General features: G+C 41.5%; 1 protein-coding gene and 1 long non-coding RNA gene across 5 annotated transcripts in view; one reads left to right on the forward strand and one right to left on the reverse strand.

The window, feature by feature from the left end:
- Positions 1-2386: 2386 nt before the first annotated feature.
- Positions 2387-6510, forward strand: LOC135451564 (uncharacterized). The gene is made up of 3 exons (XR_010441358.1): positions 2387-2654; positions 4927-4975; positions 6404-6510. It is a non-coding gene; the product is annotated as an uncharacterized LOC135451564 (long non-coding RNA).
- The window catches only part of TFDP2 (transcription factor Dp-2), a 52843-nt gene continuing 33820 nt past the window's right edge, over positions 5881-24903 (reverse strand). For 3 of the 4 annotated variants that reach the window (XM_064720907.1, XM_064720906.1, XM_064720905.1), the window contains 4 exons: positions 24113-24264; positions 19682-19848; positions 14322-14427; positions 5881-13434 (listed from right to left, as the gene is read on the reverse strand). In XM_064720907.1, coding sequence (XP_064576977.1) covers positions 13266-13434; positions 14322-14427; positions 19682-19848; positions 24113-24264 — 594 coding nt within the window. In that variant the 3' untranslated portion in view covers positions 5881-13265. Of the gene's footprint in view, positions 13435-14321; positions 14428-18429; positions 18828-19681; positions 19849-24112; positions 24265-24903 lie in introns of those variants that run through there. The other variant, XM_064720908.1, reaches the window with a different exon arrangement.

Here is a 24903-nt window from a genome sequence, read left to right on the forward strand (position 1 = left end):
GGTAATGGAATTAATGAAAGTGTATCAAAGATCTCCTTTGATAAAACTTTTAGTTCTCTGAGACTGCTGGAGTTCTGGAGGATGTGTAGAAGAAGACACCTGAGCACAGCTGGCTGGTGGGCCCAGAGAGAGGATCTGTGTACTGCTACCCAGGTCATGGTTCATCATCAGTAACACACTGCTCTCATTTGAGGTGTTCTTCAGGAAGGGCAGCCTAGAAGGGCCAAGAGAGAGCAATGCAGGTCAGTGCCTATGAACAGCTTACTGACCTGGCCATTTGATCTTTTTGAAATAATGTGCAGGATCTCTAGGTAAAAATAATACAGATGATGGTTGATCTGCATACTGCTAATGGCTTGACAAATACCTTGAAAATTACAGTCTGTCACCTGTATTTTAGTGGATCCATGTGTTAGTCTAAAGACTTGGGCTTCCTGCTGCAGCGTCACATTGTCAAGCAGAAAGCTGCTGCAGTGGATCTCATGCGGGATCTCATGTTTCCAAATGCCCCAGTGTGTTAAAGTAGGTCAGAAATTGCATAAGATGCCATTACTGGAAACTGCTGTAGGCTGACTTGCATATGAAAACTCAGCAGTGCAACTGGCAAATGCACTCTGACAAAGAGAAATGCAGCCATGGCTTAAAACATGACAAGAGAGCTCTCTGAAATCTCCCTAGGATATGAATGGCTGTTGGAATTGTGAGATGTCTTTGCCCCTTCAGTTCATGTTCCTGCTATCTGCTGAGCCAGAGCTGCCTGCCTGGCTTGTCAGGGGGGCTCACGTTGTTCTTATCTGCAGGGAACTCAAGGCACACGGCTCCTTAACTCCTCCTGCACCGCACAAAATGCGTTCTGTGTTCCCCTGCTGGCCGGGCTCCTTGAGAGCACACAGCACACAGCCAGTCCTGTCAGGGCAGGAATCTGGAGCAGCTCCTCCACCGACTGAGGGGTTGCTGGTGATCAGTAAGGGCCAGGGCAGTGTGGGGCTCAGTGCACACACAGCTCTCGGCAGTTTCTCTGTTCAGTTTAACACCACCAAGCCCGGGGAGCACTGAGCCGGGTACAGAATGTGCATTTTCTCTCTTCCAAAGCACTGTCTCAGGGCTTTAGCACATTCCTGGGTATCCAATTCATGCAGTATTTTACCCCCTATATATAGTTACAAAAACATGCCAATGGGGAAGGAAAAAAATAATTCTGGAAGTACTTTAGTCACTCCTCAGGGTGCCTGCTTGTTCTGCTGGATGTGCATCCTGTGCCCATGAAACCAAACCCACTTGGTTAGGAATGTCTGATGGCCCACTCTCTTCCATGCCCTTGGACTTCACTACATTTTACTTTCAGGTTTTTTATCTTTTAAGAATTTGAACACTGGAAAGAACAGTTTTTAAGAAAACCCCCCCCCCTATTTTATTGGGTTTTGGTTTTTTTTTGCTACTGATATTTTCATATAAACTTTTCTAACACAAGTTTAACCAGTTGAATAGAAACAAGAGAACTCCCAGTTGGGGGGATTATATCTATTAATAATCAGACTAGGGTATATTTGGCTGCAAATACATTTTAAAATTATAATTATATTTTTAAATCATCTTTTAGTTCAGTGTACTTTTAAACTCTGAATGGATCATTAGTCAGAAAATATACTGCTTGGTGATACATTTTACAAAGATTTGAAATATGGGCACTCCTCCCTAAAATGAATGAATTTGCAGTTATTTCTGAAAAATCTTCACCGTCCAGGACTGCTTTATTTCCTGGAATTGTTGTATCTCTGGTGGTGTATGTGCCCATTTGTCATCATGCCAATCACCCACTCCCTACAGATAAATAGAGGGTCAATACCAACCATCTCAGGAGCACACACACGGTTGTACAGTTAGATGTGCTGGGAGGGTCTGCAGTTAATGTACAAACCTCAGCAGGTCTCTGCCAGTCCCAAAGCTTCTGCTCCTCCTTTTGCTGCCTCAGGGCCAACAAATAGTTGTCTGATAAATGCTCTGATACAGTTGACTCAGTCATTTGGCATTGGCTTCTAGACAGAGTAGCCCTATCACATCCAATCTTGATTTAATAGAATTAATGCATTGCCTGATGACAGAAAACGCTAGGTAGAAGCTTGGCAGAACATTAAGTAGAAGTTTTTCAGCCTAGATTGAATGTCTAGAACTTTAGTCACGCTAATGAGATGACGAGAAAATATCAAAAGGTGAGAAGGTTTGAAAGTTATAACAATAAAAACCTGGGCTTTCACGGGGCTTACATCAGCCTGGCCATTCCGATTGCAAAGATCCAGCAGCTGTGTTAACCTACATCTTATTAGCAGCAGTTACAGCAGCTTTTTCTACAACTTGGTTAATTTAGTATTAACTGTACTTAGTTACTTGCTTATGCTAATGTGGAAGTGTTATCTTAGTGTTAAGATGCTAATCCCAGACTCTCTGGAAATCAGGAATGTTTACAAACAGGTGGCTTTGGCAGCGGCGTTCCCGCAGGCTCCCGGCGCGCCAGGCCCGCGGAGGAGCGCGGGGCGCGGCGTGACCGGAGCGCGCGCGGGCCGTTACCGTGAGGGCAGGGCGCGAGCGCGGCCCCTCAGGGCACCGAGCGGCGGCCGGGATGCAGGAACCGGGGGCAGGAACCGCGGGCAGCGCAGGTACCGCGGGCGGGACGCAGGACCGTGGGTGGGCAGGTCAGGGCAGGGGCACCCGGCGGCGGAGCGGGTGCGGCGCTCCGCGGTACCGGAGCCAAAGGCCGCCGGCCCGCCTGGGCTCGGCCCCGCGGGTGCCGGGGCGGGTCCCGGCCCGTCCGTGCCCCTGGAGCAGGGGAGGGGAAGGCGCTGGGCGCGGGGCCCCGCTCCGGAGCGCGGAGGGCGTGCGGGAGCTGCGGGGCCGTGGCGGGGTGAGAGGAGGGGGGGCTGTGCAGGGCAGCGAGCGCGGAGAGCGGTCCAGGCTGAGGCATCGCCGAGGGGGCCGGAGCGCAGTGCCCCCAGCAGTGCAACGCACACGGGCACACGCGGGAACTCGGCAAATACCGGCCGGGCCCTCGAGACAGGGATGCAATTCCTTGGAAGGGTGCTGTGGTCCAAAGCTGTCATCCCAAACCAGCACAAGAACTGCCTCTTAACAAAACACATGAACATGCAAACACCTCTTTTTCTGATGCTTAACTGAGGTGTGGCCTTAAAGCATGCTGGCAGATGTGGAAGCTCCACAGGTTTCTTTTTTACCCTCTTTAAAAAATAACTCTTACCTTTCCCGCGGAGCAGCGTGGGCGCGGTGTGGGCAGGCCCCGCGGGCTGGCTGGCGCGCTCACAGCCTGCCTTTCCTTGCACCAACTTGTTCTCCATGCACTCAGCCCAGTCCTGTCACTGGGAGCTCTGCTTGCTGCTTTAATTTCACTCTGCAGAGCCGGAGACTTAAATTATACACAGGTCAATGCTAGGACATTTTCCCGGGGTTTACTCATTTGAAACGTTTTTTAACTTCTAAATGTGCCAAAACATATATGGTGCTTATTTATTACAAATAACTGTCTTGCTTATGCCAGCAGTTGCTGTAAAAATGCAGTTTGCTGCTTTTTACATAATATGGCGTTAAATGTAATTTTTGTTATTTAATATTTGAAAAATAATGTTCTGTTAATGGTGGCAGATTAATTGAATGTAATGTTTGTATGTAATATTGTCTTTGCTACACAACCTGGACTTTAATGTCAGGATGATGAAAACTTGAGTCAGCACAGGTCATTTGAACCAAGGGATTGGCTGTGTGGTACAAGAAAGGTGCTTTGACAATTTTGCCATTTTGTAGCTCTGTTTGCCGCCTTATGCTAGAAGAACACAAAGCCGCCTGTTCTGTTTGCTTACTTCTTCCTTTTGATGTCACCTCATTGTTGTAGGCTTTTCTCTCGTTTCCTGTGCAGCTTTGCCTGGGACAGTGGTTTTCAGTTTTTTAATGGCTCTGTGAGTTGAGTGAGAGATTGCTGAAATGTTACAGAACTGAGCCTGCAATGAGCTGTCCAGGGGGCAGCTGTAAGAACCAGTGGGCAGCAGTGCCTCCAACAACTTGGGACTTGATTTAACCTTTGGGACAGATGGGAAGTTCTGTGAAATGTACAGGAACAGTTTGTTCTATTTTGTTACCCTGAGCTGTGGTTCAGCAAGCAGTGCCAGTGCCATCAGGTTTCCAGCCTTTTGAACGATGTGGAGGCGGAGGAGCAGAACAGGAGTTCGGTTTCGTGTGGGACCCCCGGCAGGCGAGGGACGGGCACTGCGGCCGAGCTGAGCCTCCTCAGGAGCGACCTACACGGGTCACACGGCTCAGGGCAGCACTCGTGACACGGCGCTGGACAACGAACTATTGTTCACATCTATCTCCTATCCTACACTCGGGCTTGAGACGGAGTTTAATGAATAATAAACCTACACAAATTTGGGGGTTTTCTCGTTTTCCTGAATGTTTCCAGATATTTTTGCTTTCTAACAGAATGTATGGAATTCAACAAGATACAGTTTCAAGTACTGTTATTTTTAACCAAGGACAATATTTGTTGTTGTCTTAATGTTTCCATTATTAGCACAGAGCACCTTAATTCTGCAGCAGTTACCATTGCTTGATTTCTTTTTCTAGGAAACATACAGATTTACCTAGGTGAAGAAAAACATAGACTAGTTTATATGATGGTATCTGGTTGGACAGAGAAACTCTAACCAAAAGTATTTGTAATTTCAGAGAGCACTATTTGCAGATTTCTTAGAGATCCATGCTGAGTACTTCTTAGAAAAGATGAAATGGGCTTTTATGCTTTCACATCTCCTCAGTTGCTTTGTTGGGTTCTTGGGGAGGAGATCCCCAGCTGAAAACACAGCACAAAGAACTAAGGAGTCTTTAGAGGAGAGTATTTATTCTAACCAGGTTCACCATCAGCTTTATGTTTCAGAGTCATTCTGATTATGGAGCACTGACACAAAAGAAGGTAAGGATTTTTAGACTTTTTTTTTTTTTAAGAAGCATAAATAAGCCCTGAATATCTTTATTGCTGGTATAAAGATTATACCCTCTCATCCTCTCATTTCTGCAGTCGTGTTTCTTGCCCATAAAAAAGACTTTGCAAGAGTTCTTATGTGGTTATTTGCCAAATCTCTTAGTGAAAATGCTTTCCCAAATAGGCCATTGTGTTTTAGATGTAAGGAGTTTGTGGTAGAGTTTCTATTTATTACACAAGAATGAACTTACAGTTTTGCAAATCTTTGCTATTGTCTTTAACCTTTACTTTTAGCTGGTTTGAGATTAAAAATAGTGAGTCATGGGTCTTCTGTGCACATGGAGAAAAGCAAGCACTGTGACATTGCTTGATGTTTTCATGTTTGGCAGAGTTGGAAAACCAACACAGGATGAAGAGGGACTGCATCTAATGCTGCCTAAATTCTTGTCATTTGGGTTCTTGCTACCAAAATGAGATGGTGTAGGGAAGGATGTCTGTTCAGAGTCTACAGGTGTTTGAAGGGGGTTCAGCAGGATAGATCTAGCATGAAACTGGGGGAAAACACCCTGTTTCTGGGCCCTCTCTTAGGTACAGATTACCTGTGTGTCTTGAATGGATAGGGACAACAATACCCCTAAAAATGTTGTGGTTATCAAATGTCACCATTTCAGAAGTCCAGCACCTCGCCCTGGATAAGGACAGGATGTTTCTCTGAAGGAGCAGCCAAGGAGGAGGCAGTTGCTGGACTGTGGTGTTTTCAGTAACCAGAGGATGCAATATTTCCCATGTAAAGCAGGGCAGTTCCTTGTTTTCCTAACGAGGTGCACAGACTGGCAGTGTTAACCTTGAGCAACCTTTTCTCTGCAGTGTTCTTCTCAAAGACAAGCTCAGTCCTGTTGCCTTGAAATTCTTTTATTCAGTTCTTCTACAGTTAAGGTTTACATTTCAGTTCACAGAAAACTGGTTGTTCTTCTCCAAAGCATACACAGCTTTCACCTCAGCCTGACTGTCTGCTCCCCACCCCCATTTACAATGTACAATTCCCACTTGCAGCATTTTCAGTAAACATGGGATCAATTGAGTATACAGAAAAAGCTTCTATAAAATTTCCATTAAAAAAATAACAAGTATTTATTTACAAAGTGTTTGCTACTACAAAGTAATATTTCCTATTGGTTCAAATATACTATTTGCTAATGCCAGTGTTCCTATTAGGAAAGTAAAACTTTGTATATGCACTTTTCTTTATATCTTTGTCAGTGTTTAAAGCACATAAAATACTACCACATTTGTTTACACTACTCCTAGCCACGTACAATGTGGTAGTGGAAATTAACACTATTTGTTCATGACAAAAAAATCAGCATAGCTTAATAGCAGACTTTCTGCAAAAATAAAACTTTAGTTTATAATTTATAGGTATTTGGAAAGAGGGAAATCTGTGAAGAATTCAAAAATATGCAGCAAATGAAGATGAAAGGGAAACTTGAGCTTTCCTGAAGATACAAGAGCTTAGCACAAGAAATGGGAGAAAATTTTTCCACCAAAGTGTTTGTGTGACCCTTTGTGCCAATACACATCTTGGGAGAGCAAGATGAGTAGATTAAAAAAATTAATTAAAACTTCAAATCCCATATAATTAGCATGCTTGTAATTGGATTTGTCTCTTCCCACCCACCATGTTTACAAAACCCTGCTTTCAGTTCAGCATTGGAGGTCATTAAACAGCTTTGTCCATGACTGGCCTTGTTCTTAAAAAAAAGTTTAATTTAAAAGTGAATAGACTTTCAAGTGGTTTCTGCATTTTAAATATAAAAAGGAAGTGTCTCTACAATTACTTCCATGTAGAATATAGTGGACATTAAAAAGTGCTACTGTAAGGGTGGGGAGGAGGGCCAGACCTGCCTTGTCTGCCCCTTGCTGCATGTTGTAGCACCTTCAGAACACGGGCTGATGGCACATGAGCGTTCAGAATTCAGCAGCAATGCTCCTTGCCAAGGACTCATCCACTGCCAGGTCGTGCCCCAGGTGCAGCAACAAGTCCTGCTGTAAAACTCTGCCTGTGGGTGCTGGCCAGTTTCTCCTGATGCTCAGTAAGATGTGCAAACACAAAGCTTGTGCCTTGGTGCCAGGGCATGCTGTGCAGTCAGGGCCTGAGGAACGAGGGCAGGCTCACATCCTGCTTCTCACAGGCTTGTTCAAAGCAGGATTCATTTGTTTTACAGTAGGTGCTTGGGAGATACAGTGTCATAACACTTGCCTATGCTTCTCTGAAGGATTTCTCATGGCCTTTGGGACAAGGGAATGTTTCAGAAACTCGTATGATGGGTTGTGATTCAGCTGGTGTTTTCCTGGGGAAATTACGGGAGATCCACTTCATCCCTGCATCAGTATGACCAAATCTACGAATTGTTAAAGCAATTACGATAGCAATGTAACAAACCCATCAAAAAGCCTGGAGACTGGTTCTGTGGACTTTACATTTTCTGATAGTTTTAACTTTTGTGGGCACTCAGAATAGTTGTGTGTGACCTGAAAATGTCAGCAGGAAGGGCTGTGGATATGTGATGTCCTTCCCTCTCTGGCTGCCTGGCTGGTGTGGGTGGGCAGCATGGGCAGCACAGGAACCAGGCAGTGTGAGGGACAAGTGTTTCACCCATGGAGAGGAGAATGGGCTAAAGCCAACTCAATTTGTCTTGGAAAGTTTCTGCATAGATGAGTTTGATTTGCAGCTACAACTGGCTTTAAATTTGACATTGCTGTATCCTGCTATCCCATGCTGGCCATATTTCTAAAGTACCCATGCCTGGAGAATGTTGAGTGCTTAAGAATGGCATTTAGAGAAATCAGATTTAAGTGATTGCACTTTTCTAGCCAATACAGAAGACTAATAATCATAGAGATGCAAGTTTGTGCTTCTGGGATGTTCCTGTGTCTGCTTGGAATTATAATGGCTTTGTTACAGATACTGAACTCTACCAGTCAGTCTGCTTTTCTTCTTAGATAAATGCAAAAGTATTTATTTGCTCCATATTGGTCCTAACTAGGAGGCTTTCCCTTGGGATTTGGATGGTTAGATCTCAGATGTTACTTCTGACCAATTTTGAGCAAGGATTTTTGGTGGCCTGCAGTTTAGGTGGATATCCTAAATGTTGGATTCTTCAGTATTCTCAAAAATCTGGAAGCAGAAAAGAGAACATTTTGGTTTTGTCTGATCTGTGGGTGGGCAGACAGGGTAGGTGTATCAAAGGTGGAGAGTGACTGTACAGCTGTGATGAGCAGCCCTTGCAGCTGTTCCTGGCACGCTGCTGTGTGTGCTGAGCATTCCCTCCCCTCCCTTCAGTGCCAGCTGGGGAGGGAGCCAGGGATGCCCCCTCAGGCACTCCCACTGAAGGAGCTGAGGGGCTCTGGCACACACAGCTCTGCAGTGACTTGCAAGGACAATAATCCTTGGCAGAGGGAATGAACTAATGGGAGTAACATTGCTTATGGGTGGTTTTTGGCAATATACCTGGACTGGGGAGAGGAGAGTTATAGCCTCTTAAAAATACTCACCAGACAAAATCCTAACAGTTAAACAGGAAAGAGATAATCTGATTTGGGAACTCTGTTAAGTCTAAGGACTGAGTTTCGTGATGTTTTATGGTATCAGGATTGGGTTGTGTGAACACCTGCCAGCAGAAAATTAGGTATTTAGAGTTTTTCATGTGCTCAGGTAGGTGTGTGATGTCCTCAACATCACAAATGATTCATTGGTGCATTGCTTGCAGACAGAGGCCAGGATTCAAGCAGTGGCACATTTTAAACAACAAACCTCCATAAATGGGTCCTTGGCTTCTCCCTCCCCTGTTCATCACCGATGCTGCAAGAGGCACCTGAGACACCTGCAGCCTCAGGGACCCAGTGCAGCAGAAGGCTGTCACCTCAAAGTATGGCTACTACCAGAATTTTTTAAATCACAAATTAAAAAAGCACACATAGTCTTTCCCCAGCCCATTACATCTGGTTATTTAATGTAATGATGCCCATGAGAGATTCCTGGAATGAAAAGATATAAATGAGGTGGGTCAGGCAGGAAGATAGCTTGCTTTGGTTTGTTTTCTCTACACCATACCCTGTGGTGCTGGCTTTGGTTTTAAATGAATCCAAACCCCAAACATCTTTAACTTGCTGAAGGGAAAGTCTTTACCATCAGCTGCCTGATTATTTTCAGCTGAAAAGGTCCAGTTAACTACAAAAAGGAGTATTGCCCAGAGTTCAAATGTGGTTAAGTTTCAGCCATACTCTTGAATTAAAATAGTGGATTTGGTAAAAAAAAAGAGCACTTGAAATTTTAAACCTTAACTGTGGAATTGTAAATTCAAGCATCATTTCATGTGTGAACATGAAGGCCTCATTTTTCTTTAAAAAAACAAAAGGATTAAAATTTGGTTATTAGGCCTTTTTACATAATTTACTTCAGGCTGACATAGTTGATCAGCAGAAGCCCTTCTGTGGGAATTCTGTAACCTCAGCAATTTCTAGCTACTCAAAAGGATTTAGGGGTATTTGCAAGCTGTGGTTTAAAAATTAAAACCCCCTAACCAAAATGGAAACACCTACAACAGGGCTTTTACTGGGTTTATGGTGTTAGTTGAAGTCATACCTTCAGCTGAACTGGTCTTATTTGCTAGAGACACACCCTTTCTGAGATTAAGTTGGCATTAATTCCAGTGTGGAAATGTGAAAATTGGTGCACTTTAATACAATTTTAAATACCAAAATCCACAAATATTTTGTTATATTTCCACATAATGGAAAAATGCTGTCTCCCACTCATAGTTTTTCATCTAGGTAGTGGAGCTGAGAAGTTTTTCTAAATCAAATTTAGATTTTTCAAGCACCACGAAGTTAGTCCAGAAATAAAGTTTAGTGCACAATAGCTATAAAGGCATTTACATACAGCACTATATTGCTTGCAGTCAAGTGCCTCCTGAATGCATAACCAATAGAGAGTGTTCCAAGACACAAAAACATCACTTAAATTTACCTTAAATATAAATTTGATAATGAAAATTTGAATAATGAAATAAATTTTAATAATGAAAATCTAAGTGCTAACTTTTTCTCATATGAAGTACAACCTAGTACCAGTTGCTGCTTGATTCCTGTCAATGAATGTCAGGGGTATTGCATGAGACAGGAGATGATGGTGGAACTGAATAGAAAATGGGAAAACCAGGCTTGCTCAGGACCATTTTATTGTGGAAAGTGTTTGCTGGCTCTCAGCAGGAGGCAGGGCCTGTGTGTTGCAGCGCTGCCATGAGCTCAGTGAGAGCTCTGTGGTTTGTTAATATTCTCAAGCCCCTTGGTACTCACAATTGCAGCAGCTGCCTTTGGTGAGGTCTTGCATTTACCTGTTTTGGTTTGTGGTTTTTGTGTCTTTTTTAACTATGGCAGCCAAGATCACCAGGAATGATTGAAAAGTTTGCCTGAGATCATACCCAGGTGACTGTGGCTGGATCAGGTCCCAAATTCTCCTAGTTCCCAGACTTTAGTGTGGCCACAAGACTGCAGTGCTTCAGTTGAACTTCATCCTCAACTGGTACAAAGAAGCCCAAGGAAAGAATTTACTTTTGAAGTCTCTTCTAAATGTTCTAACTTGTTTTGTCCTTTGTATTCAACTAGTCCAGGAAAAATAACTTTTGAAGGCTTGGTTCAACTGTCTAATAAATGTTATGTGTGCCCATATTTTTTATCTTTAAATGTGATAGTTTGATGTTTGCCAGAAAGCAAGCAGCTGTGCAGGCTGCAGCTCTGAAGGGCACAGACATCAGTGGAGGAAAGGTGTCACTGAAGATCTTCCTCCCCCTGTAAAGCAGACTGGCTGCTAATAAAATACATTCCATTTCTGGGCTGGAAGCCTTTTTTTTTGCCAGGTTCTTATAGTTCAAAGTGCTGCTCTTCAGGAACTGCTTAGTGTTTTGCTGTTTTTTCTTTTTACATCAATCTTGAGTGGGAAATGTGAAGAAAGTGTAAAGTAAAATGTGTCCCTCATGTATTGCTGGGGAGAGGGTGGTACAACTACTCTGGAAGATATTTCCCTGTAAAGAATTCCTTAGGCTCATGCATATGTAAGTTACCTTTGATATGTCCTTTCCAATGAAAGCTTACCGACAGGGCAGTTTTGAAAAAGCAATGGGTTTTTTAACAATGAAAGTGATGCTCTGTTTAAATGAAATGTCAATCATGAAGCTGACAATCCCATACTAGTAGGTGTGAAGTACCTGAGCCACTTGGCTCAATGCACTGACTCTCTCAGCAGGAATACTTTTTTGTGTCTGTAAAGCTCTTCTGGTATGGAGGTAGTGTTACAGATTGGGTGGAAGTGAGGGGGTGAGAAGCCCTCGGTCTGCTGCTGCCTGTGAGCCACGAGCACAGGATGGGCTGGGCAGTCTTGCCCCGAGGGTGAGTACCATAGCAGGCATTTCAGTTTGTGCATTTGCTATTCATTTGTAAAACAGCTCAGTCCAAAGCCATGGCTAGCACTGGTGCTGCCCTCAGGCACTCCTCAGGTGCAGGAGTTTGAACTGTCTGTGAGAAGTTCCTATCTGGATGCTTCTGTTTGTAATGGAAACGTGTGGGCGGTGTTTGTCTATGCCTCACAGTTTCACCTGTGGCTGACAGCCCTGGGCTAACTCCTGCACACAGCCAGGCAGCTCTTGGGCTGGGGCCTCATTTTGTCTCTGTAGCTCAGGCTTGGTGCTTTTGGAGTGAGTGCAGGTTTGGCTGTAGAAGATGCTGGGGACACAGCCCAGGCTGTGAGAGCGATGCTGCAGCAGCCCAGGGCAGCGGCTGCCATTGCTCAGTGAGCAGCAGCACAAGGGACCTCACCCACCCCCAGAGCAGAACAGAGCCAGGACAGCTGCCCCAGACTGCTGGGACATGGGGCAGCCCCTGCAGGCACTGGGAAAACTGGCAAGATTGACCTCATGAACAACAGTTACCTTAGAGCTGGGCAAAGTCCTGGCCACTGGAACACCATGGGAAGAGCACATTTACAGTGTATTTTACATTGATATTCAAGGTTTTGGGGGTTTTTTAAAAGGTCTTTATGATTGGATGTGATGTTAGCTATGGAAAACACAGCCTCCTGCTGCAAGTCTGAGTTTAACAGTTCACATGGGATATGTGCTGGGTAACTTGAGCCACAGAGTATTTTACATGGTTTGACACAACTTTCAAAGGTGCATCAAGGTGAGTGCAACTGAAGTTACCGATAAGAAAGTCTGTCAGAATGCAAAACATGAAACAATGTATTGTTGAAATTTAATTTTTTTCCCTAAGAACCTCAGCCTATGATTTTAAAAGTTATGTGACCTGCCCACCTCAAATTTGAAAAGACTGCCTTGAAAACACATTGCCTGAGATCCTTAACATAGTGGGAGGCCTTTTTTAAAAAAACAAGACATGCTCTAATTTCAAAGGGATTATATAAAGTTAGAACAATAAAGGAGAAACTACACTGAATACGCTGTAATCTAGAAACACAATTTTTTTACTTATTTTCCTTGAAAAAAGCTGGTGCAGAGAATACTGTTTTTTTTCCTGACTGTTTTAATAATGGCTAAGAATAATCACTTAAAATAAATTAGGCCTGCAATATAAATGAACATATGAACCTTTTATACTAATGCTTCCTGTTACTTTTAGAGTATCTAAAATGGATATAAACTATTTCAAGATTCATTTAATCACTTGCAATTTATATTACTTTAAGAATCTTCTATACAGCAAGTTGAACAGAAAAAAAGCAAACATTTTAACAGTCCCTTTTCCCTATAACCACTTTCATACAAGATAGTTTTAAATTATGATTTTAGCACATTTGTGTGTGCTCTCTCCCCCTTTTTCTAAAGGCAGAACAGCCAAAAGACAATACAAGAATCAGCTTTTACTGACTGACTGTTTTCTCCTCCATCTGAAAAAGACAAGGGGAAGACAGATACTCGAGTCCCAAAATGGAAAAGATGATCTTAAGGTTTACTTTGCCAGATCTCCAGGGACTTTGTTCTTTTCCTCATTTATAGTTTATAAAACCCACTTTGCTCTGTCTCTGCACGTCACTCTGTGTTCAGTTACACAATTCTTCAATTTCAGCTATGGATAAACTTGTTTTGAAGCTTCCATTTTGGTTCACCAAACACAGTGCAAACCAAGGCAAGAAACCAGTAAAATCCAAACAGGAACTCCCATTAAGAATATTTGAGCAGCATTTTGTATATTCCATTTTCTCCTGTCCTCATTCTGGGGAGGAAGAATCCTCATCTTCATCCTCTTCGTCCTCCTCGTTGAAGGAGCAGGGCGTCTCGCCCCGGGACGCGGCACTGCTGGACTGCTGACTGCTGGGGGCAAGCAGCTGCCCCGTTGCTAAGGCCACTTCAGCATCCACACACAACCCTGCCTTCTCACTAGCAAGACAACAGAAACGGGCAAGTTTAGAGGGCTTCTCAGGAGGTTTTAAGCTTTTCCTTTTTGGCCTCAGTTTTTCCTCTAGTCAGAGAAATGCTACCAACAAGGAAAAATCCCAAAGTGTTACGGTAAACACAGCTATTAGTTAGGAGAGTTGATAAAACATTGGAAAATTGCATAAAAAAGAATATTGGGTGACTTCCTTTTTTTTTTCATAATCAACTAATAGAATTGCTTAAGCTGAAGAAAAAAAAGGAAATCTGTTTTAGTTTCTTTAATACACAGAAATGTTTGCAATATAAAATGAAGCTGTTAATTGTTATGAGAAAGAGCCTGCTGCAAAACATTAATCCCTATTTCCATTTTTTGTGGTACAGGTAACCTCCAAGCAAAGTCTGCTGCTGAGGCAAATTTAAGGTTGGGGTTTTGCTCATGGTGTTTTTTTGTTTGGTTGTTGGTTTTTAATTTTAAATTCTTATTAAGTTGTGTGGACTAAACTTCTTTCATGAAAGGTTAAATAGCAGTGCATTTAGAGAGCAGACATTCTTGTGCAATCTTCAGAAATATTACCAGGCTTTTATCCACATGTAATTATCTATCTGTAGTCCATGCCCAGGCAGGAATTTAGGGTTAATCAGGAAAAGGGGCTTGGAAGTGATTCTATTCTTATGAAACATAGGTACAAAATAGCTGGTATGGTCAATGTTCAAAGCATGTTGATTTGACCTTTCAAACATAATTTTCCTTCATGGAAGACAGAGACTTTTGCACCATCAAAATCAGCCATGATAATATCTCAATTCCTGCATGCAAATGGTATGAAATAGCAAGGTTACTAATGTACCACATATATAACTATTCTTGAATAAAAAATAATTTTATTTACCTTGATTTAGCATCATATGTGCTTCCAGCTGCCTCAAAATGGGAAACTGCTTGTGCTGAACTTGAAATTAACCCTTGGTTTACCCATGAAAATCCCGCAGACATATCTAGAAGAAAGCATAACTATTTATGATAGTTACTTACGTTTTTTCTTTCTTTTACAATTTTAAACTTTGCATTCTCTTTGCAATTAGGATCCCTCAATTTAGTTTAGAAGGTACCAGTAGCTTGAGTTTTATACTGTACATGTGTCCTGTTTAATCAAGATGAAATTATATCCTGTGTTTGTGGATTCACTTAAGCCTTGCACTCAGCTTTTCCCTCTGTCTGAAGAAGATTCACCTGGCTGGTGACTGTATGCAATCACAGGTATCTGAAATGAGTTCTGGAGTCCTTCATGGAAACTTACTGCCACAGCCTGACCCTGTGAAATGCCCAGACAGCTCCAAGTGCCTTGGCTGCCCCACTTGGGGAGGGTACAAAGGAATTGTATTTATTTGGGTTTGAGACAGTGCAGTGAAGCCACCCAGGCAGTCTCTGAGTTGGTGTTTCAGGCAGTTTCAGCCTGGTGCTCTCATGGCTGGCTGTGGGGCAGCCTCCTCAGCCACTGTGCCCCCAGCCAGAGCTGGGCAGCAGCTGTGGACATGCACAGACCATGGCAAAGGGCTGGTGCCAAGAATGGAAGAGAGAGCCCGTTGTACACTGCACATGAGACATGAAAGGCACTCTCCTCCCTAGGGACAGGAAATGGGGGCGTTAAGACCATTAAAATGGTCTGGCAATAATGCCAAGTTTCTTTAGGCAGTTTGTTAAAAACCCCCTGAGAGATGTGAAGAGGTTACTAACAACCCCCACAGTACCTGTTTTCAAATTCCCTAACAAGTAGTTATACCTGTCAGTTGTTTCCAGTTATGCACATTTCTGCCAAGAGAATCACCAAACCAAGTCTACTGACCCACTTATATTTATGGATTTTTTTTGTGTTTCTAATTTGTTTCTTAGATAAGGCATTTCTATTCACCTACCCAAATTCTATCTCGACACGAAGTTAGCATCAAAACAAAGTTACCAAGACTGTCTAGTTCTTTTCTATGGCACTTGCATCTGGTTCCAGCTAGATGCATTAAATCAGAAGTCAGAGTCCTTACTGTTAAACTCTGTGCCTAACCAAGCCTCTGTTTTAGACAGCACAGTGGCAGTAACTGGGACTGTACTACTCATAATTATCTCGAGTTGTTCTATAATAGCAGGTAAGAGAAATAACTGTGTGTGTTACACACACATTCTCATTTGTCCTGTGTCCTTGTCAAGCGTTGGTTCCTCTAGATTTGGCAGTGCTGCCTAGCACAGGGACTGTTGGAAGCAGGCTGACACAGCCATGTTAATTGGCTTCACAGGCTACCTTGGTTTGTGCTGTGGAAAGCTGTTGCAGCAAGGTATTTAAATGCCATGGTACCAAGCAAGGCTAGCAAGGGTGGTGTTCCTGGCAGCAGTCCTTGGAACATGATAGCAAACGTTGATAAATGGCAGTTTTGGGGTGATGTGTGAGGACAGAATAGATGAGAACAGTTAAGTGTGCCTGGAGCTCGATGTCTTTCATCAAGATTGCGCTAAATGCAGGTTTCATGTTACAGAGAACGTGTTCTCACAGCTTCCTCCTGTCTGTGCAGGAGGAGGCTAAACCATTTGGAATGACTGCATTGTATTTAGACTAATAGAGCTGTACCACAGTGTTGTTCCCTGTATTTTGAAGGAGTGTACCTGTGTGTACATGTTTAATATTTCAGAAGAATAACAAGACACTGCTGGTAATCATGTGGTTTATAAACATTTCTGGATAATAACTCGTTAGTCTTCCTTTTGAAGAGCAAAGTAGAAGCATGGCAGAAAGGTGGTTCATAAAAGCATATCCCTGCCTTGAATTTTCATTGCCTCATATTTCTAAATATAATATATATTTCAATAATATAATATGTATTTCAACTTTCCAGTGGGCTCTGAGGAGCAAGGGATAAGAAGTTTGTGAAAGGTGGGGAGTTGAAGCCATTTCCAGTATGGTTAAAGTCTGTCAAAACAGAAGTGTTCCTACAATGAAAAGACATTTCTTCTGGCAGTGTAGATCAATTACTAATAGCTACACATAAAACCAGGGAAAGCAATTTGAATAAACCTTCCCAAGATGGTGCAGTCCAATCCATAGTGGCATTGTTATATACTAGGCATATCTTGTAGCAGATACTCTTGGTAGAAATTTATACTTTATTTGAGAGGGCTCTAAAGCAATACACTCAATAGCTTTAGCAGTTAATGTACAAATGCTGCATGGGAGTGTTCTTGACATCTGAACAAACTTGCTCAGGCAGTGGGTGCTCTTAGCTCTTTAGTTCCATCTCCAGCCCATTTTCCCATCATGGATAATTACACAGGTAAACAGCAGAGCACTTCTTCACACAGGTTAACAAACCAAGTCCTAAACTGCACCACTTTGCTCACTGCCTTAGTGGGAAACATAAGGTAAGATGTTGTTACCTCAACTGTTAGTGCCTCAGAAACCTTATTTCCTGCTTTTTTAAACATCTGCAGCCTCATTTCTAGTAGTCACAACTCAACTAACAAAAGTGGGACTTAGTTTTGTGTTAAGTGCCTGTAGGAAGTGTACAGCCCAAAAAAGAGAGATGTTACTCTGGCTGCCGTTCTGCGAGTTGATGCTTGTCCCAGGAGTGTTTCTGCTCACCCAGCAACCTCACTGCCCCCTTTGCACTTGAGCTGTTCTGGCTGGAGCCCTTTGCTACATAGTTCTTTTGTTTAATTGATGCAAACTCATCTGCCAGACAAAGCCTGCACTTTAGTACCAGGAACCAGCTCAGGGAGAGCACATGGGAAATCACCTGGGTCAAAATGCAGAAATGGGCAGGAATGTATGATTAGGATTGTGTCCTTGGGATGTCCTCTTAAGCTGGGGCAAGTGTCATGTTTTAGACATTGTCAGTTATGACAGTCAAGCAGCAGAAAAATGTGTTACAAAAATAATGTAAGATACACAGAATCTTGGAGGTCAATATGCCTTAGCTTCTGCTGATTTCAGTGGCAGGCATACCTGGGAATCACACCAGTGTAATATTTAAAATGCATATTACAAAAATACATTTATTTACTAAAACATGGTGAAACTAGCAAACCTAGAAGACACTACTTTTATGAAATTTGGGCACTTGAAGAATGGCTGAATTCACACAACCTCTTCAAAAGAAAATCCACCAATAAAGCTTTGATGTGCACATCATCAGTTCAGCAGTTCCAAGCATTTTATGTGCCTGTTCAATGCAAATAGAAAGTTACTGCTTTTCAAAGCTGAGATGATCCAACATTTTTTGTCAAGTAAAAGTTTCTTTAGTTTATCTGGTTTACACTTAGGATTCTTCCAACTGCTTCTCTAGTCCTACTGGTAAGCATTATAGTGCAAACTATTGTTAGTGTTTAGAAGTCAGGAATTATCTGAAATAATGTCCAGGCTAAGGTCAAACTGACATTGTACAGGAAATAATTCACCTATTTGGACATGTTAGAACAGGAGTGGCTTCCAGAGCAGTTGTGTGTCTGTCTAGACTGGCTGTCTAGAGCAGCTCCTGGGATCATAATGAATCTTGAGTGCAATATATTTACTCAGTGAATCAATAAGAGACCTGGATCTGTTTTCCTGGTATAGTGGTGACTGAAGCCACTGTCCTTGGAAGAGCCATCATGACAATGTAGAAGTAACCATGAATTCTAGAAACCAGGGATGACCCTTCTATTTCCCTACTCTTGCTGTGTAAGAAAATGTCTAAAGACTCCCAAGGTTAATATGGGAAGATAACAAAAAAATGTAATCAGGTAAATGCTGGCTTTTCAAATATTGTGCAAAACATTTAAATCTGTTTCCTTTATTGGTCACTTACTGCAATTAGAAACCACCACTATGCAATTCATACTGTTAACTGTAGATTTGTGTAGCACAATTATGTAATAAGGAACAGATAGAATAAACATTTAAAATTAATACATGTACTGGTATGTAAAATAAAGTACCTGTTTTTTTTAAAGTACATATACTAGTAGGAATACTTCTAAGCTAAATTTTACAGAGGCTGAAACAGCTGAATGTAACCCATGTATGAAGAGTATATTACTTGCCTTAATGATTTTTGAGTAAAAAATAAAATCAGTGCATTTCCTATGATTAAAGCTCTATACAGGTACCAGGCTGCTGGTTTGCTACTAGGAAAGTACTCAGTAAACAGTGTCATGACACTGGGTTTTTTGCAAATGTAAGGAAACCCTATTCCCTGGAGGTAAATTAATGCAGGCTTAAAATGAGAAAGGAATTTTAGTTTGATCCTCAGCACATGGGAGCAATTAAGTAACTTCAACATTGCAACACTATTAAAAGACATGGGTTCTGCTCCTTTCCCCTTTTTCACACTGCTGATAAATCACATGCTGATAAATAATGTTGAGTTGAGTAAACCTGTGAGGAACAAATCAAGAATTCTTTCAACTTCTCTTTTTACTGTGAATGCCATTTTATAAAGACTTCAGGTGCGATTTCAAAATTGATCAAAAATAAAATAGGAAATTTTAGTTTTAAAACCCACAGGACAAGAGAACCAGGAAAATACAGATAAATGTTAATAAACATAAGCACATCTGATGTAGTTTGAAATGTTAAGCCATTTAAAATGTAAACTTGAGAAAATGCTGGGCTAAGTTAAAGCTGCGGTGCAGCAAGAAGGACACAGTGACAGTAACTATAGGAAGGGACAGCAAATTGTGGCAGCTCTAGTCCAGGGATGGACTGAAGGAGTTCCAGTCTTGTGTCCAAGCACGACCTGTTCAAACAGGGCAGGTAAAAGCCCCTGCCTGGGACACCTGTCCTGAAGTCTTTGGACTTGCTTTATTTAGAGAAGCTCAGTTCTCAGGTGGCACCTGCTGGCTTCTGAGGGATTGCACCCAACCAGCTCAGGGTGCTCTTTTTTCTTTCCTTTTCCTCAGCTTGGGAAGAGCTGCCTTCTTCCAGTTTGCTCCTCCATACATTCAGTTACTCAGAATTAATACTAACATAAAAATTTGTTCTTGGTGTCAGCTTAGTTATTTAAGAAATAATTTCTTCATAATGCAGCTCACACATCACACTGTTATAAATCAGTGTGCATTAAGGACAATTAAGATAAACCTTCCAAAATTACCAGCAAAACAACTGGTTCATGTATCAACCCTACTAAGTCCCCCAAACCCTGAAATGTGCATATGTAAGTTAATATAATTAAATTTGCTTCAGTTTAGTAAGGTTATGGATTTGGTCAGAAACAATATTTCACTTACCTGTGATGTAGCCTTCCAAAGCTTTTGGCACCAGTGATTTTGCAGTTCTCAGGTCCTCAGCTGAGCATTTGCCTGCTTCGAGCCCAAAGGACATTCCCATTCTCTTCAGCACCTCACTGTCATCATGGATCTCAAAAGTATTATCGAAATTAAAGAGGTATTCAAATCTGCATGGAAAAAATTAAAAGTGAGATGGTTCTGAAAAGAGCACAGCTGTGCTCTTCCTGCCTATTCTTTCTCTGGTGGTTTTGGCATGTACTAAGGTAAGCACCTGAAGTCCTGGTTTTCTGTAAGGGGTCCTCAAGGAAAGAGGAGTGCAAGAAATGCTTTCTCTTTTCTGTGACTGGCATGCCTACAGGTTTAAAATGGCACATTCTCAATTAAAGTAACTTCACCATTGCAGAAACAAAGTTTAAAATTTTCTACCTCATTAAGTCGATTCAAAGGGGAAGAGGGAGGCCTTAATTAAACTTGAACCTTCACTTGCACTAAAGCCAATAAGGTCACCTGAAGCCCTGTCACCAAAATAACTATTTTGTTTTTCTGCTTTCACATTTCACTTTCTGTTCTAATGTGCAACACTCCTCCTGTGAACTGACCTATTTACTTTGGTATAATTTTACTTCTCTGGATGCAGCTAGAAAAGCAGTCTGTTCAGAGTCATGTGTGTTCACAACGCACTGTTTCTGCTGCAGGACTTTTAAAGTGTTTTTAACTGCATATAAAAATGGAAATTGAGATATAAACTTCAGACAGCTTTAAGAAATGCAGGGGCATTTAGGCTGGTCTTACACTGTCATCACAGGAATTAAAAGCCTGGACAGTTCTGGTCTGTAAAATAAGGCTCAGTTCCCAGTACCTCCTGTCCTGCCGACAAAACCTTTATCCTTGGCAAAGCAACTCATCTGTGAGATACAGTCTTTAAAAGATAACTCACTGGTGGGTCTTCCATTATCTCTCCAAGCTCATGTCACATGTCAATTTTCTTGCTAGGTTGTTTTCTAATGCTTATTTTCTTATACCTGAACCAGGAAACTTGGAAGCTTTACAGTTCTTGAGTTTATACATATAATTTTTAATTGGTAATATAGTGTTTTGTGCTGGGTGTAATTATCAGTTACACACAGCATTTCTTCTGTGACTCATACCATATTACTTGTTAAACCTATTGTTTATGTACCTTTATTTATTTCAGCATAATCACATTAAGAAGGAAAATAAGATGTGTCATTTTCATTTCAGCCTGTACAATTACATCGCTGCTGCCTAAACTGGCACAGCTCGGTGTCATACCAAGCTACCACCAGCAAGCTGTAATTACTGACTCATAACTGAATTCCAATTTATGGCACAGCATCAAAAGCTCCATTTATTGATAGCTCTGCAATTCTTCTCCCATGTGCCGTGGCCAAATACTGGATGTCAGAAAGGAAGGCAACTTTTCCTTTCCCAGCAAGTTTCGAAACTGAGAAATTTACAGCCTTCAGTATTTCCCCAGTTTAGTTTCTAGCAGCCTGCAGTCACTGATACAGGAAATCCCTACACTTCCATTTTGCTGTTAACAGCTTTTTGAAGATTTTCTTTCAGGCACTTGACATGACCCCCTTCTGAACTATAAACTTTTACCATGAACAAAATCAAATATTACTACTTGCATAGAGTGTTACAAAAACCTTTTTGTCATCACCTGGTTTCTTCTCTTAATGTCTCTCAATTAATTTAATAAGCAACTGTGTGCAGCTGTTCTCTATACATGTTCCCATATCACTCATGACTTTTGAGACACCTGGGAATGCACTGTCCTCTCCTCTCTAGGCCACAGAGCCCATCTGCTCCTTCTGTCAATGCCCTTCCACAGCCTCAGTCCTTCTTGCTGCTCTCCTGTCTCTCTTGGTTATGCCACACTTGTCCCAAGAACATGAGAGTGTAGTATTCCAGATATAAAGCACTATATGCATCTAGCTTTACACTGTAGTCCTTGCTGGTTTTCCTAGTAATTCCCAGCATGATTTCAGTTGTTACTGAGAAATCGACTTTTGTTCTCACAGGAATTATCTGCTGGGCTACCATCTTATTATTCAGTGATACAAGGCAGGTCCAGAGGCTATTAATACTGTGTATGCAAAATTTGGGTACACTTCCAGCCCCTTTCCCATGATAAGTGCAAATTTGATCACCAGTGATTTTAATCTGGATTTTCTGCTGCTACAGGCAATTCTTTCTGTAAGGGTACAAGAGGCCACTTCCTACACGTTCTTGCTAATATACAGCACTGTATCTCCAGTGCTGTACAGAATCTGCATTTCCCCTTAGAGATGTTCTAATTTCCCAAGTTTCTGATACATCTATTGTGTCTGAATGCTTGTTTACAACATGGTATTCTGGCTACTTTTTCTTTTTTTTTTCCTAGGACCAACAGCATTTATACAGAAGTACCATATACACTAAATAAGTTTTTCCTGTTTAAATGGGACTTACTTGTTCAGGTGCCTCATCTTTAAAATTAGTTCTTAACTACTTCCTTTTTACCTGAAGACTTTGCTTTTCCTGCTCCAGCTTCAGAAATGCCATTCCCAGCATGCTGCTTGGCACCCATCTACCTTCTCAAACCCTAAACAAAACTTGCCCAATAACTTCTTTTTTTTTTTTTTTTAATTTATTTGTGAGACATTTTGCTCTGTTTTGGCTGTTCTTGCATAGGGGAAACACGTAGAGGACACACACCTATTTTCCTTCTGACACTGTATCACCCTTATATGTATGACATTTCCAAGCAATGACTTTCTGTAGAAGTTCCTCTGTAATTTTGTAATTCCTCTACAGTTTTGAGTAGCTAATGCTGTGAGCTTGGCTCTTCACTGGACTTACTAACAGCAGTACTTTATATAAATGTTATTTGGAGAAGAAAGGAAAATGGAAGCCCCTTAAAAAGTGGATTCAGTCTGGAACCAAGTGCAGAGCAAGCCCTCAAGCTGACCAGTGATGGAGTCAGGCAGCAGAAATACTCCCCAGTTAACTACAGACTGGGAATTCTCCAAACCACCTTTGCTAACTGCCTTATTTAGCAGATCAGGGTAACAGTGGTTAAAACAGAGCAGCTTCTGGCACTGTTTACCTATTACTGCTGCCACTAATTAGTTGCACAAATAATAACCCCAGTGGAAAGCTGGCTTAATTTGGGTTGTACACTTAATGATGTCCAGGTGACTACCACAGCTGAGTTATATAAATTGACATATCAACAACAATAATTTTGGTGTGCTCACTTTTAGCAGGAGTGTTTTCACACAGCTGGAGAGCACAGAAACGTGTTACACTGCTCTGGATCCCAAATGCCAGATTAATCTCTGACAACTCAAAGCAGCAGTTCTGAAGTTTCAGTATGAAACTGTTCAACTCTTTAACAACTTCAAACCTAAATGTAGAGTCCTCTTTAACAGAGCAGGAAGACCTTCATAGTGAGACTACAGAATAAGGGTATAATTATGCTAAATCAAAAATGATCCTAAAGTTCCCAACTTGCTGAACTGCAGTGCTCTTGAGAGTATTCCACAAGTTTTGTGATAGAATACATTGAACTTCATTGAATTTTCTACAAAAAATCAGCTTTTAATTGCTGTTTTGCATGCTGGTGCATGGGTTACTAGAGTCTGTCTATTTTTGCTGTGTAATTGACTTGAAGTTCAGTACAGGATTTGCATACCACAGAGAGAAATCTGTAATCTACAGTATTAGAGCAAAGCCAGCTATTTCCAGCTAATAAACTGATTGTGAGCAGATTACCAGTTAAGGTAACAGCACCTCAAACTTCAGCCATATTTTCACAGGATGAAAAGCACAAACACCCACAATTATGTAACTGGAAGATTTTCAGATTAATGTGAATGCAACTGTGGCAGTTTGCTCACAAAGACAGTATTACAAATTTCTGTATCTTTTCCTTCTAAGAACTTTTTGCTGGTAAAAAACACTTTCAAAGTTGTCATCATCACCTGGAGTATGTTACTTTGTGTCACATGGGTAACCTTGTGTTTCTGACACTGTACATTTTTATGGCACACTAAAAGACTAAGAGTAAGAATTCACATGGCTGCTTTAAAAGGTAGTGCTCTCCTAGTAAATAGTTTCATTCAGTTATTTCTTCTGTGCAGGGAATGCTCTTTGGAATGTCAGCCTGAAGTGCCTTTTACAAAAGTGAATGCCTGTTTTAACTAGAGATTGTAAGGCAGTGTTAATAAACTCATCCATATTATTACTGCAGTTGCAAAAATATTGAAAACAACAACAAGCAACGCCCTGAAGTGACATCTGCAAACGTAAATGCAATAATTACTTCCAGTAAACTAGAAAAAATTTCCCTCACTTGTTTGAGGAAAAATTCCAGTGCACAAAGAAAATAAAATAATAAAAATTAATTTCATAAACACTCACTTATCACTTGATATGCTGCAGTCTATAATTGTTCTTTTGCTAGTGTTGACTATTAAGAAAGGCAGCTGTATTGTGGAGGTCAAAGATGGAGGGCCTTGATTCTGCTGTTCATTTTGCTGATTTCTTTGTACCAAGTTTTTAAATGCTATTTGCTGTAAAATAAAAGAAAGAAAAAAATGATCATTGACAATAAAAGAGCAGACATCAGTGTTTCCAGGAAATGAAACCTTATATCATAATGTCTTATTTACCAGCTCTCAATACCTCCAGTAATTTTTTGTCAAAAGTGAGTTGTGGCCTTACTTTCTCTTGGCACCAGTGAAGTTCACCAGGAGCAGAAGTTAAACTCAATTTTTGCACACATTTACTACTGACTGTTTCCCCTCATATTGCCTGGAGAAGAAACACGGAAGGAGCAGTAAGGCATGCTGGAGAATGCTTCCCCAATGCCTTTGAAAAGGCTCTGGAGTCAGAGGTCTTCTCTGGTACTTTTTATGTGTAATTGCCTCAGGGTAGGAGATACCTACACTGAAACAGAAGTTCCCCCACTTCCCATATCTGTATTTTTATTCTCTTTCCCTTCTTATCCATCACCTTTTTCTCTCTCTCAAAAGAATTCTCTCTCCTCTGGAAGGTATTAAGCAGATGCTGTGACACCACTCTCTGCCTGCTGGTTTCTTCTATCTGACTGCACATGTATGAAAATGTGTGGGTTTAGGAAATGTTATTTGAGGGACTAGAAGTCAGTGAATTAACCCACCTGAGGCACCGCTTATTCCACTGAAGGGGAA

Source organism: Zonotrichia leucophrys, chromosome 9 (genome assembly GCF_028769735.1).
Source record: "Zonotrichia leucophrys gambelii isolate GWCS_2022_RI chromosome 9, RI_Zleu_2.0, whole genome shotgun sequence".
Lineage (NCBI taxonomy): Eukaryota > Metazoa > Chordata > Aves > Passeriformes > Passerellidae > Zonotrichia > Zonotrichia leucophrys.